The 12,765-nt window shown below is 38.4% G+C and overlaps 1 protein-coding gene across 4 annotated transcripts in view; it reads right to left on the reverse strand.

Annotated features, from left to right (window-relative positions):
• Positions 1–12,765, reverse strand: part of hipk2 (homeodomain interacting protein kinase 2) — a 267,614-nt gene that overhangs the window by 77,409 nt on the left and 177,440 nt on the right. For all 4 annotated transcript variants that reach the window (XM_062035875.1, XM_062035874.1, XM_062035873.1 and 1 more), the window contains exon 5: positions 10,165–10,251. In XM_062035875.1, coding sequence (XP_061891859.1) covers positions 10,165–10,251 — 87 coding nt within the window. The remainder of the gene's footprint in view (positions 1–10,164; positions 10,252–12,765) is intronic.

Genomic DNA, 12,765 nt, shown 5'->3' on the forward strand with positions numbered 1-12,765 from the left:
TGAGCTCGGTCGTGGAACGCAATGTGCTTATAGATTCAGGTACCACAGTAGTTTAGAAAAAAAAAGAAATACAAAAATATACATTTAAAAAAAGAGCGTGGGTTATTGATTATTCGGTTATGTTTTTTCCACACGGTGGTCGGGGATCCCTGTTTTACAGTATTATGTCTTCAATGGGAAGCTTTTAGTTTTGGTGATCTTGCATTAAATGTACACACGGCTGATAACATGGCTTTATATAGAATATATATATATATATATATATATATATATATATATATATATATATATATATATAGCTCATTGGTCCACGGTGGGAAAGTTCACATGGAGCCATGACATTTTAACAGGACGCGCCTGACAGTGAGATGATAGCGAGTGTTTGTTTGCGCTCACTCCGCCAAACCCTGCTTCTGCTAGCAGTTATGACAAAAGCGATGAAATATGACAATATTTTTTTCCCAGGCTCCTTTTGCCTCTCCGAGAGTCCTGCCTGATCATGACGCCGTTTGTGGAAGCTGCAGAATGATTTGCTTTTGAAATGCGCTCATCTCGATGCACACGCAGCTGCAGCCTCTGGAAGCTATCCGTGTGGGGACATGCAGGCACATAAAAGATGGGGCCAATTATGGCTGTCCGGTCGACCCACGGCTGCTCTGAGCCATGTCTGGAATGACATGCTGTGGGCTAGTACAAGATATTATCACTGCCCGGGCTTGTTGAATTTACAGTTGCCAAGCAAACACACTTTTATGTTGCACATACTTTAATTGAAGCAACCTGTTTTGATATCGCCCTGCGTCATCCGTGTCTCCCGTCTTCCTCTCACTGTTGCAGCCCGACTCGGCTTACTATGAAAACACACTGGAGATAAAGCTGATCGAGCTCAATGTGAAGGGAAAACTACCAACATTGGGCCCCATTCAGCAACAAGTTCCTAACTTGTCCTCTTATCTGTGATTTCCTAAGAGGATTCCATTCAAATTCATGACGTGTTCTTAAACGGCCAAATTGTTCCCACCTGCTGTTCTTAAATTGCTGAATGCCAAATGGTTAGCGCGTGCGTGTCTATGATAATTTGCATATAAACATGCCCTTATTTCCCCAATATGCATAAGTAAACACCCTTAATTCCGTAATTTGCATAGGTAAACGCCCCTAATTCCCCATATAAGGGCACAATTCCGGTGGAAACGGAGAAAACACAAGCAGATTACAGAATAGAAATTTGTATTATCCGGAGGGGGGAAATACATAATGTCAAAACGTAAGTTTAAGAAAGGGGGGACTGCAGCGTTCAAATAAATATTCATCACTTGGGGCAAATATGTCTGCATGGTGGTGAAATATGCGCTCCCTCCCCAGCGCACGATCTGCGGCATCTTTCTGTAGCAGCAAAAGCATTGCCATCGTGTGTGTGTGAGTGTGTGTGTGTGTGAGTGTGTGTGTGTGTGAGCGTGTGTGTGCACGCACACGGTATTTGGAAATGTCTATATATTGCTCATTTTGCTATATGTCTGTCTGTCTGCCTGTCTTATCTATCTATATATCTATCTATCTATCTCTCTATAAATCTCTATATCCACAGTATCTATCTATCTATGATTAATTTAATTAATTTAACATCAGACAATAGAAGTAAGGGAACTTGTCACACCTAAGAACAAATAGGCCACACTAAGAGTGCTCTGGAGCACTCGTAGATTTTGTTCTTACCTACAAACAAATCCCAGCTAAGAAAACATTAGTGAATACAAAATCTCCTTAAAAACTTCGTAAGTGGGCCAAAGAACAACATTTGTTCTTAAGAACGGTTGCTGAATGGGGCCTAACGCTCCGTCTCACTATCCACCCGTATAAACAAGTCAGTATTGTGGACATCTGTCTCTGCGTGTATAATGGATGACATGGCTGAAGGCCTTGGAAGACAAGATGGCTGTGGATGCCAGGAAGATAATAAACCTCCTTTTCTTTTGCGGGGAAACGTGACGAGGCTTTAGTCACATGTATATCTAATTTGAGACCGTCAGAGAGAAATGAACTGGACATCACATAATGAAGAAGGACGGAAGGCTGAAAGTGTTCAATTAGCTCGGGGCTTCAAAATCGTTACATGTAGGGAGTAAAGTCATGACAGGGAGAATCAGATTGCCAATTTGGTCAGTTTGGTTTAAGCATGCAGTCGACTCAACTGACACAACATTAGGTTTTTCACTGGATGCGGAACAGCCGCGGAATGGCACATTTTTATTTTTTCATTTTTATTTTTTTTCCAAGAAGGAAAAAGGAGCTCGGTGCTCTCGTGTCACCCTTTTGTGTTCCTAATGCTTGCCTCTTGTTTTCATTAGGTTTTTTTTGCCTTTTGGTTCGGGACCCTTTGGGACTGTGTGACAAGGGGTGGCACTTTCGTGACTTCTGCAGTGCTGTTTTGTGAACTTCTGGATCTGCCTCCCGAGAGCCTTTTGGCCATGGAGACCAGCTGCTGGGTCTCTGCCACACCAGAGTCCGTTTGGAGAGACTGGAGGAGATGCGGAAGAAGAGACAGGGCTGCGGAGCTGGCTGCTGAGCCCCGGGACGGACACGCTTCACTGTGTCTTGGCTGAATGAGCATGTATCGGACACCTCGGGCTCCTTGGACGTATCCTCGCTCATCCATGTGGACTGGACACTGGCCGAGGATTGGTGGGCGGCTGTGGGTGGAGTCGGCTCTCTTGGTTGCTTTGTTGGGTCTGCTCCTGTCTCTGGCCATGCTCCCCCCACCCCAGCAGACGATGGCGTGGAACACCGCAGAGGCCACCATAGTGTATATTTTTATTGTTGTTGTTGTTCTTGTTTTACTTTTGTGGCTATGTGTAGAAGTGGCTGGTTGTATCAGCTCTGCTCTTTTAATGTTTTTAATGTCCTATGATGTTTCCCTCTCACACACATGTTTATGTGTGCTATGGCTATGAGGGTTCTTTATTCTTGGCCTCAGCCTGGACCCCCTCTCTAGAACCCAGGCTTAGACTGAATTTTTTTTCCCCCTCCCTCCCGCCCTCCCTTACCTTTTTTGTAAAGGGGCGCCAAAAGTTGGCAGACCCGTCAGCAATCCTGTTCTGTCTCCCTGTAATATTTGTCTGATCTTGAATGAGATTGTGCTGAAAATCTTAATTTCCCCTCGGGAATTAATAAATTATTTCTGATTTTGATTCTGATTCTCATTTCCATTTTATTTAAGTCAATGTGTCCGTTCCCACAGTCTCCGGAACGTTTATGTTCCGCATTTCAGCAGTAAATCTACGCAGAGCTTCTATATTTGCTGGACGCCACAACAAATCCGTTCAATTTGGCTCAAATCTGCTTGCGTTGGACAGGAAGTCATTCACAAACACAAAATAAATGATCTAGTTTATTTTCAAAATAAAATACCGAATAGGTTGGGGACAGACATGAAGTACATTTCTCAAACGTTTTCAGAAGTAATTTCACCTCGTTGACACAAATGGATGAGGACATGTTGATTCTGGAGGTCCAAAATTAAAGAATAATATACAGCCATATCGCCGCTATATGGGGATATAGGGACCTGTGTCAAATACCGATAGGGCACACGTGTCAAACTCAAGGCCCGGGGGGGCCAGATCTGGCCTGCGACATCATATTATCTGGACCGCAAACACCTGGAAATGATATGTGTCAAAAAGTACTTCATATTTTCTCACTAAATAACATTTATTTTTTTCATTTTGACAGAAAAAAATATATGTCCTGCTTGAAATTGCATATATTTTAAACTTTAATAGTATCCAATATTGCAACAAATATTACAAAATATTATCATACTTTCCGAACATGTTTTTGTCCAAATACAAATAAATACTCAACTTTACAGCAAACTACTCATCAAATTGATAAAAATGACAATAAATTTGACGTTGTTCTTTACAGCATTTTACTGTAAATTAAAAAAAAAAAAACTACTACTGTTTTTTGCGTTAAAATTCTGTTGACTGAGCTGACAGTTTTTACTGTAAAATCTACGGTTGTTGTGTTTAACGGTATATTACTGTAAATGGAAAAGAGGTACATTTGTTTTTACGGTAGAAAAACTGGCAGCTAAGTTGACAGAATAAAAAAACTAACTTGTACTGTTTTTCCATTAACAATATCATGTTGTAAAAAACTATGTAAATTTAACACACACCTTCTGGCAACTAAGCTACCAGCTTTTTCCGTAAAAACCCCTCCAAAAAACAGTGGTACTGTTTTTCCATTTACTGTAAAATGTTGTAAAAAAAAGAAAGACAATAACAGAATATTTTACAGTAAAATTTTGTAAATGTAAAGATTTTACTGTAAAATCGACAGTCTACTTAAAACAATTTATATAATCAATAATGAAATCCAGAGGCAAATTCCTACATTATTCGCTGTTACAAGCGGCCCTCTGATGGCAGCCATAACTGCCATGTGGCCCTCAATGAAAACCAGTTTGACATCCCTGTGATAGGGGGACCGGGAAAGCAGGGGAGTGGTTGTTGTGACACGCTCGCCAGGGATGATGTTACTGTTGTATTGTTGTTTGCAACAAAAAATAAAGTTGTTTATCAAGGCATAACTGTTGCGGTGTTAATATTAATGGCAGGACTGTGTTTATTTGCTTCTGCTCCTCTGGAAGGACAGAAAAAAAAACCTGTTTGTGGTTCGCATTACTACAACTCCCCTTACCACATGATTACGAGCGGCTTTGCGAGTACTTGTAAACGTCTGCACTATTTTGCTGCACGACGGAACGGTGGTGAAGATTGCCAGGACTGTGGATGGCGGTGCTGTTCTGTGGCGGTTTGGTCTTGCAGCCGTTCTGCAGTCAATGGAAATGGGGGGTCAAAGTAACGCAAGGGCGGCCTTCACATTGATAATAGCAGACAATGTTAATATTTCAATATATATAAGTGTACTTTTCTTTCGTGATTTTCCAGCTAAAATTTAGGTGAATCATGTAAAACAAACTGAAGAGCTTAAAAAGGACCTAAGATGAATTTGATCTTTTCTGACTTATAAATATTGTTACAATGTTTGCGTTAAACAATGTCAAAGCATCATAAGGTTCATGCATTTTTGGTGCGAGCTTGCACTGAATGCCTCTGTTCTCTGGGTTTTGCAATCTGGTTACGTCATGATGTCACAGCGAGGTGGATGTACTTTGGAATTTTGCCTATCCTTCACAATCATTATGAGAGACAAAAACACACGTCTTTTTTTTTTTTTAACGATTTTAAAGATTTTTATTTTTTTTATAAAGATGAGTGTTTGAATGGGGAGTGTGAATGTTGTCTGTCAATCTGTGTTGGCCCTGCGATGAGGTGGCGACTTGTCCATGGTGTACCCCGCCTTCCGCCCCGAATGCAGCTGAGATAGGAATGACCCAAATGGGACGAGCGGTAGAAAATGGATGGATGGATTTAAAGATGATTAAAAAAATGCTAATGGGAGTTACAGTTGTAGCTTTCAAAGCCCTCTAAAACAAACTGTGAAGAAAAATGTACAATAATGCATATTCTATACATATCATCTAGACCATGGGTGTCAAACTCTGGCCCGCGGGCCACATTTCGGGAGAACATCCGCACCGTAACACAACATAAACACAACAGAACAAATACCCAGAACCCTTTGCAGCTCTTCCGGGACGCTACAAGGTGTGTGTGTGTGTGTGTGTGTGTGTGCGTGTGTGTGTGTGTGTGTAGCGTCCTGGAAGAGTTAATGCTGCAAAGGGTTCTGGGTATTTGTTCTGTTGTGTTTCTGTTGTGTTACGGTGCGGATGTTCTCCCGACATGTGTTTGTCATTCTTGTTTGGTGTGGATTCACAGTGTGGCGTATATTTCTAACAGTGTTAAAGTTGTTGGGGGCAGTGCCTTTAAGGCACGCCCCCAAGACTGTGGTCCGGGTGGACTACGAGATATAATGAATGATGAACACCTTCGTTCGATAATGAAGGTTGCCTCAGCTTAAAGCCTGGGCACCGACAATAATGAACTAGCATCCAAGAAAAGATGGCAGGTATCTGGCTTGGGCACATGAGATTAGATCAGTGTGTTGCAAACTGAGCAGTTTAAAGTCCTGAATGGTTGGTTTATTCATTGTTATTTTATTTTCAAATTTATTAGCCTGTGGAAAAAGTTAATGTTGATATTTACCTCAGAAGGCTGCAAATAGAAAAGAGGCATTACATTTGTATTAAAATTGTATTTGATATGCAATTGATATTTTTTAATTATTATTTTTATTATTTGAAACTCGATTTTGCATGTCACTATAAAGTTATATAAGCCTTGCTTGTTCAATATTCAATGCAAAACTTGTTTGGGTCCCTATGAAAAGGTTAATTTGTTCAACCTTGGCCCGCGGCTTTGTTCAGTTTTAAATTTTGGCCCACTCTGTATTTGAGTTTGACACCCCTGATCTAGACCACAGGAGTCAAACTTAAGGCCCGGGGGCCAAATCTGGCCCGCCACATTATTTTATGTGGCCCGCAAAAGCCTGGAATTAATATGCATTCATAAAATGCTTAATCTTTTCTTACTAAATATATTTGTTCTTTCCCTTTTGACATTAAAAATCATGTACTGCATGCAATTGCATATCTTTTAAAATTCAATACTATCAAAATCAAAATATTATGCTATCACGTATTCCAAAAATCTTTTTTTGTTAAAATAAAGATAAATACTGCACTTAAATATCTGCTTGACTTATGATTTCAAGACAAATTATCAATCAAATTCTAGACTGTAAAATTGACAATAGATTTTACGGTTACATTTTTTACCGTAAAATCACCTTTGGTACTGTTTTTTTTTTCATATACAGTAGGACACTAAAATATAAAAAAAAAAAAAACATTAAAACAAGATTTTATGGTAAAAAAAAAACTGGCAGCTCTGTTGCTTGAATTTTCCCGCTAAAAAAGTGGTATTGTTTTTCCATTTATTAATTTTTTTTATATGCTTTTACTGTAAAATTCTGGTGACTGAGCTGCCAGTTTTTAAAGTAACATTTTAAAAAATGTTTGCAGCTTATATAAAAAAATATATTGTTAATGTATTATATATATATATATATATATATATATATATATATATATATATATATATATATATATATATATATATATATATATATATATATATATATATATATACATATATACATGTATATTCATATATTACTCATTGTTAAACGCGGCCCTCTGAGGGCAACCAAAACTGCGATGTGGCCCTCGCTGAAAACAAGTTTGACACCCCCGGCCTATAGTGACTATGAGGACGTGTTTTGAATGTAGATTAAAATCATTGCAAAAAAACTAAATAAAAACAATCATCATGAGTCCCATTTAAATTGTGAACCTTATGCGTATGGTGGGTGTGGCACAGTTTCTGGGCTTTGCAATTCATCATCAAAGTGTCATAAATCAAACAGCAGGTGCTCAAATTGCGTAGAAAATCAGTATGTGATGAAACAGCCAAAGCCTGAACCATACAATGTGGCTTGCAAATAAAACCACCAAAAACTGACTCCCCAGAGCGGGGGTCAGCATGCGGCTCTGTAGCGACGCCTTAGTGGCTCTCTGCAGCAAAAAAGGATGAAAAATGGAAAAAGATGGGGAAAAATCATTCTTTTGTTTTAGTATGTTTTTTGTTTTAGGACAATTTGTTAAAAAGCCCACTGTTGAATATGTTTGTGTGTATGCTTCACTGATGAAAGTATTTGGTGAACATTGTTTTGTCCTACTAATTCCGGCGGTTCTTGAACTCACCATAGTGTGGACTGTGACGCAACAGTTTGTTTACATTTAAAATCTTCCACTCCTTCTTCGTCTCATTTTGTCCACCAAATGTTTGATGCCGTGCGTGAATGCACAAAGGTGCTTTTTGTTGATGTTATTGACTTGTCGGTGTGCTAATCAGGCATATTTTAGCTAATCTGTTGTGATCCACAGCGCGGATCGTGTTCTGTTTTGGGTTTTCGGGTCACTTGTGTTTTTCTGTTAGTCTTGGTCTCATTCTAGTTCCTGTTTATGCACCTCTGAGTTGGTTACCATAGCAACTTATTACTTTCACCTGCCGCTTGGGTTCCCGACACGCACCTGTTTGTCATCACTGACATTATTATTTAAGCCTGCCTCCCCAGTCAGTCTGTCTTGCTTTCTAGTTTGTTTCCATACAACAGATGACGACTTTTGTTTCTTGCTTTGAACCTTCTAGCTCCCACGCTAAAGGCTCTGTTTACCTTCTAGCTCCCATGCTAGCTCCTTTTGTTTCTGCCTTAAGTGCTATGAGCACGTTTTGTTTGTTCCAGTATTATTTATTTCTTAAATAAATAATTTTTTACCTGCAAGCTGTGTCAGAAGCCCGATCTGCATTCCTGGGAGAACGAGCCCCCGCATTACGATGCGACCCGGTCGTCACATAATCGATGCTAACATGCTATTTAAGCCAGCTGTATGTACATATTGCATCATCATGCCTCATTTGTAGGTATATCTGAGCTCATTTAATTTCCTTTACTTGTATCCTCTTTGTATATAATTTAGTTTTGCATGTCTCATGACACATTATCTGTATGTAATATTGGCTGCATTTCAGTTAGTTGTTTGTGTGCCATGTTGTTCCAGACCACAGCAAACGTTACCCAGCGTGCCAAAGATTGTGATAAACCTATTAAAAGAAGACAGCCTGCCGTTTCCTTTAACTTGGACACACACATCTATACCTTTGGCCATTAAAAGTCAGTCATTTCCAGGAGTTATCTCACCTTCTGAGTAGCTTCTGATTTACTAATGGTTTCTAATGTTGTAAAAATGTGTACAATAAATATAACATTTCAACATTTCTGTCAATGAAGATTTGTGTCAGCCATTTTGATAGTAGGCTATTATAGCTAATATAGATACTTACGTCATGTGTTGCCTTCATTATAAGACTTACATACGGCTTTTCATTATTTTGCGGCGCCAGACAGATTGGTTTTTTGTATTATAGGTCCAATATGGCTTTTCCAACATTTTGGGTTGCCGACCCCTGCCCTAGCGCACCCCCTGTAAATGGCAGCAAATTTTGTTCATGAGAAAAATGCAGTTCTGTCATGTTACGTTTTTTTTGTGCCTTTATTTTGAAGACCCCACTCTTATTCTGTTACTTCCTTTAATGCTGATGCTTGACTTCCTGCCGCCGTTCCGTCTGACAACAGCATACTCACGTTACTCCAGGACTGGTAAAACATGCTGACAAAGATATATTTCTCGTATTCTGTGTGAACATTTGTGAGAGGTTATTTTATTGTGCCTCGTGTTTGTGTTGTTTATATGTCACATTTAAGGAGAGTCACTACGAGCTGTGTGTGGAAGCTAGGCTAACTAGCTGAGCAAACTTAGCGCCCTTGGAAGCGGAAGGAGGTAGGAGGAGACTAATTGTTTTATTTAATGTAAAATAAGTGGTTCATTTCATTGAAAACAAACGGGAAAATGTCATTTTTTTTATTTAAATAGGAGCTGTAACTTGTAATTAAGCTTAATTCATGTGAACATTCATTATTTAAGTTTACTAAAAAGATTTGTTTATAAGTTTAAAAATGTAAACATGATGTATGTATTGTTTGTGGAAATATGGTACGATGGCATTTGTATTTTCTGTCCATCTTCATAGTTTTCACGGTGTCAAAATTGTGAGGAGAAAAGGAGGAGGGAATTAAAGTTGCACCAGTCGAAGCTCTCTGCATCTTGTGTCATTAATCCAAGTGGGCCGCTACACCCCCGACATCAATCTCCATGAAATGCAGTGAACATGTTCACCATGACAGGACGCACACATGGTCCCATGCTTGAAATTTAACAGCAAGTCAGGTATGTTAATGATTAACAGTTTGTATACATTGCTACGTGACAATAGCATTAGATTACTATGAGGTCTGGAGTGCACCTCATTCTTGTTCATTTAGAATAATCCATCAAACAGGTGTGCACAGTATGCAATGTCTTCATTTCTATTATTACAAGCAGAAAAGAAGACAGAAATACCAATGCCGTACCACTTTCTTTTCGGAATTCTGGATGTAAATGAAGCTAAGTCGCTTTTATTATTGTGTCAAGTCTGCCAAGAGTTGTGATCTGCATATGCAAAAACATACCTGGGCCATATCGTCCAAGCAGTTGAAGATGTACTTGCGCGCCTCCTTGGACTTGATCGCTGTTTCTCCCTCGTGGTCCTCAGGAGTCTGCGGGGCACATAAAGCAGATGTTCCTCTCAAACCCTCAACACACTTCCCCTCTAGACCTGCACTATTTATATGTGACTCATTAGAGCTTCTTGTTGCTGAAGTACAGCAGAACTCAGCCTGCACTCTGAGCAACCCTGGGGTCTCATACTAACACTCGTCTCGCATCCTTCGATTGGGTGAGGATGCATGAAAATGCATATGCAAATATACACAGTTTGTCTCACTAAACAGTAGCATGGAATTTTGTTGAGCAACTTTTTGTATTAGCAAGGCTATACACACTATATTGCCAAAAGTATTTGGCCACCTGCCTTGACTCACATATGAACTTGAAGTGCCTTCCCATTCCTAACCCACAGGGTTCAATATGATGTCGGTCCACCTTTTGCAGCTATTACTGCTTCGACTCTTCTGGGAAGGCTGTCCCATAAGGTTGCGGAGTGTATTTATGGGAATTATCGACCATTCTTCCAAAAGCGCATTGGTGAGGTCACACACTGATGTTGGTCGAGAAGGCCTGGCTCTCAGTCTCCGTTCTAATTCATCCCAAAGGTGTTCTATCAGGTATAGGTCAGGACTCTGTGCAGGCCAGTCAAGTTCATCCACACCAGACTCTGTCATCCATGTCTTTATGGACCTTGTTTGCTTGTGGTTAGGACACCTGATTTTGATCATTTGGACGGGTGGCCAAATACTTTTGGCAATATAGTGTATTTATCCAGTAGAGAACCAGCATCTTCTGCAGTAGACATTTGTGTTTTAAATAATAGAGCAATTTTTTTTCATCCGAAATCTGTAAGTCTAATAAAAGAAACGTCTACTGCAGAAGACTCTGGTTCTCAGGTGGTTATTAGAGACAACATGGATGCTTTCGGTCAGTGTTCTTCTTTTTACTCATTTTTGTACCGTTTATTTTCACAGCTATTTCAACCCCAACAAAAGGAATACACTTGATTTGCCAGAACACCAACAAAATATTGGTATTAATAAAATGTTTGTTCTTCTGCATCTTATATTTCGGTCTGCATGTAGTTTTAGTGCATTTTTTAAAATTAAAATTTGAGCTACTCGAGCTAATACTACTGACAGAAATGAAATACTTTGTGTTTTATGAAAATAATAATAATAATTAGATGAGGCAATTCCTGAAGGAATTGCGTGTGAATGCTCCAATGCTGAAGTTGAACTGAAATGCTGACAGAATGTAGTATGAATGTAAGAATAGTTTGAATGTTGAAATGGTTTGAATGTGGAAGAGTATGAGTTTGAAACGGTTGAAAAATGTGGGAATTGTGGAAGTTTGAAAGATGGATAATTCCTTTAGAATAGGAAAGAATGTCCCTAAAAACTGGGAATTCTAGGATATCCGGGAATTTATTTTATAGATGTTGAAGTAGAGCACACAATTCCTGAACAGGCTGAATATTTTGAAGTTGGAACGGATTAAAAATGTGGGAATTGTGGAACTTTGAAGAATGTCCCATTCATTTTAATGGGAATTTCATGGAAATTTGGGAATTTAGGGAATTTTTTGGAAAATGTTAAAAGACTTGAATGTTCTGAATGAGTTGAAATGGTTGGTGTTGGAATTTTTCAAATCGGTCGAGAAATGTTGAAGTACACTGCAAAAAGTCAGTGTTCAAAAACAAGAAAAAAAACAACAAAAATTAGGGGTATTTTATTTGAACTATGCAAAATTATCTGCCAATAGAACAAGAAAATTTGGCTTGTTAAGACTTTCCAAAACAAGTAAAATTAGCTAACCTCAATTAACCCAAAATTCCTTAAAATAAGTATATTCTCACTAATAACAAGTGCATTTTTCTCGGTATAAAAAAAGAGACCTTTTTGCTCAATATGTTGAAAAATATTCTTAAATTAAGTAAGTGCTAGTGCCATTGTCTTGACATAATGATATGCATACATCATGATTTTTTTTTTCATACTTGAAGTAAGAAATTATTACTTTGAAAAAGCAGTTTTATACTTGTGAGTGTTAATGACACAGCTTTGCAACACTTGATATTCTAGTTTCAAGTTTTACTCAATATAGGTCATAAAATCTCAGCAACAAGCTGTAATATCTTACTGAGATCATTTAGGACCAAACAACCCTTAAAACAAGTAAAACACTAACATAAAATCTGCTTAGTGAGAAGAATTATCTTATCAGACAGAAAATAAGCAAATATCACCCTTGTTTGAGATATTTCATCTTACTTAGATTTCAGCTTTTGCAGTGTAGTAACATTTTTAATTGAGGAAATGGTATTAAGGAATATATTTTCAAATTAAATTTGATCAAAATCAAAATATTATATCATCATGTATTCCAAAAATTATTTTTTGTTAAAATAAAGATAAAACACTGTACTTAAATATCTGCGTGACTTATGATTTCAAAACAAATAATCAATCAAATTGAAGACTGTAAAATTTACAATAGATTTTACGCTTCAATTCCGCCGACTGAATTTCTTACCGTAAAATCAACTTTGGTACTGTTTTTTT

This window comes from Entelurus aequoreus, linkage group LG24 (assembly GCF_033978785.1).
Source record: "Entelurus aequoreus isolate RoL-2023_Sb linkage group LG24, RoL_Eaeq_v1.1, whole genome shotgun sequence".
NCBI classification, from domain to species: domain Eukaryota; kingdom Metazoa; phylum Chordata; class Actinopteri; order Syngnathiformes; family Syngnathidae; genus Entelurus; species Entelurus aequoreus.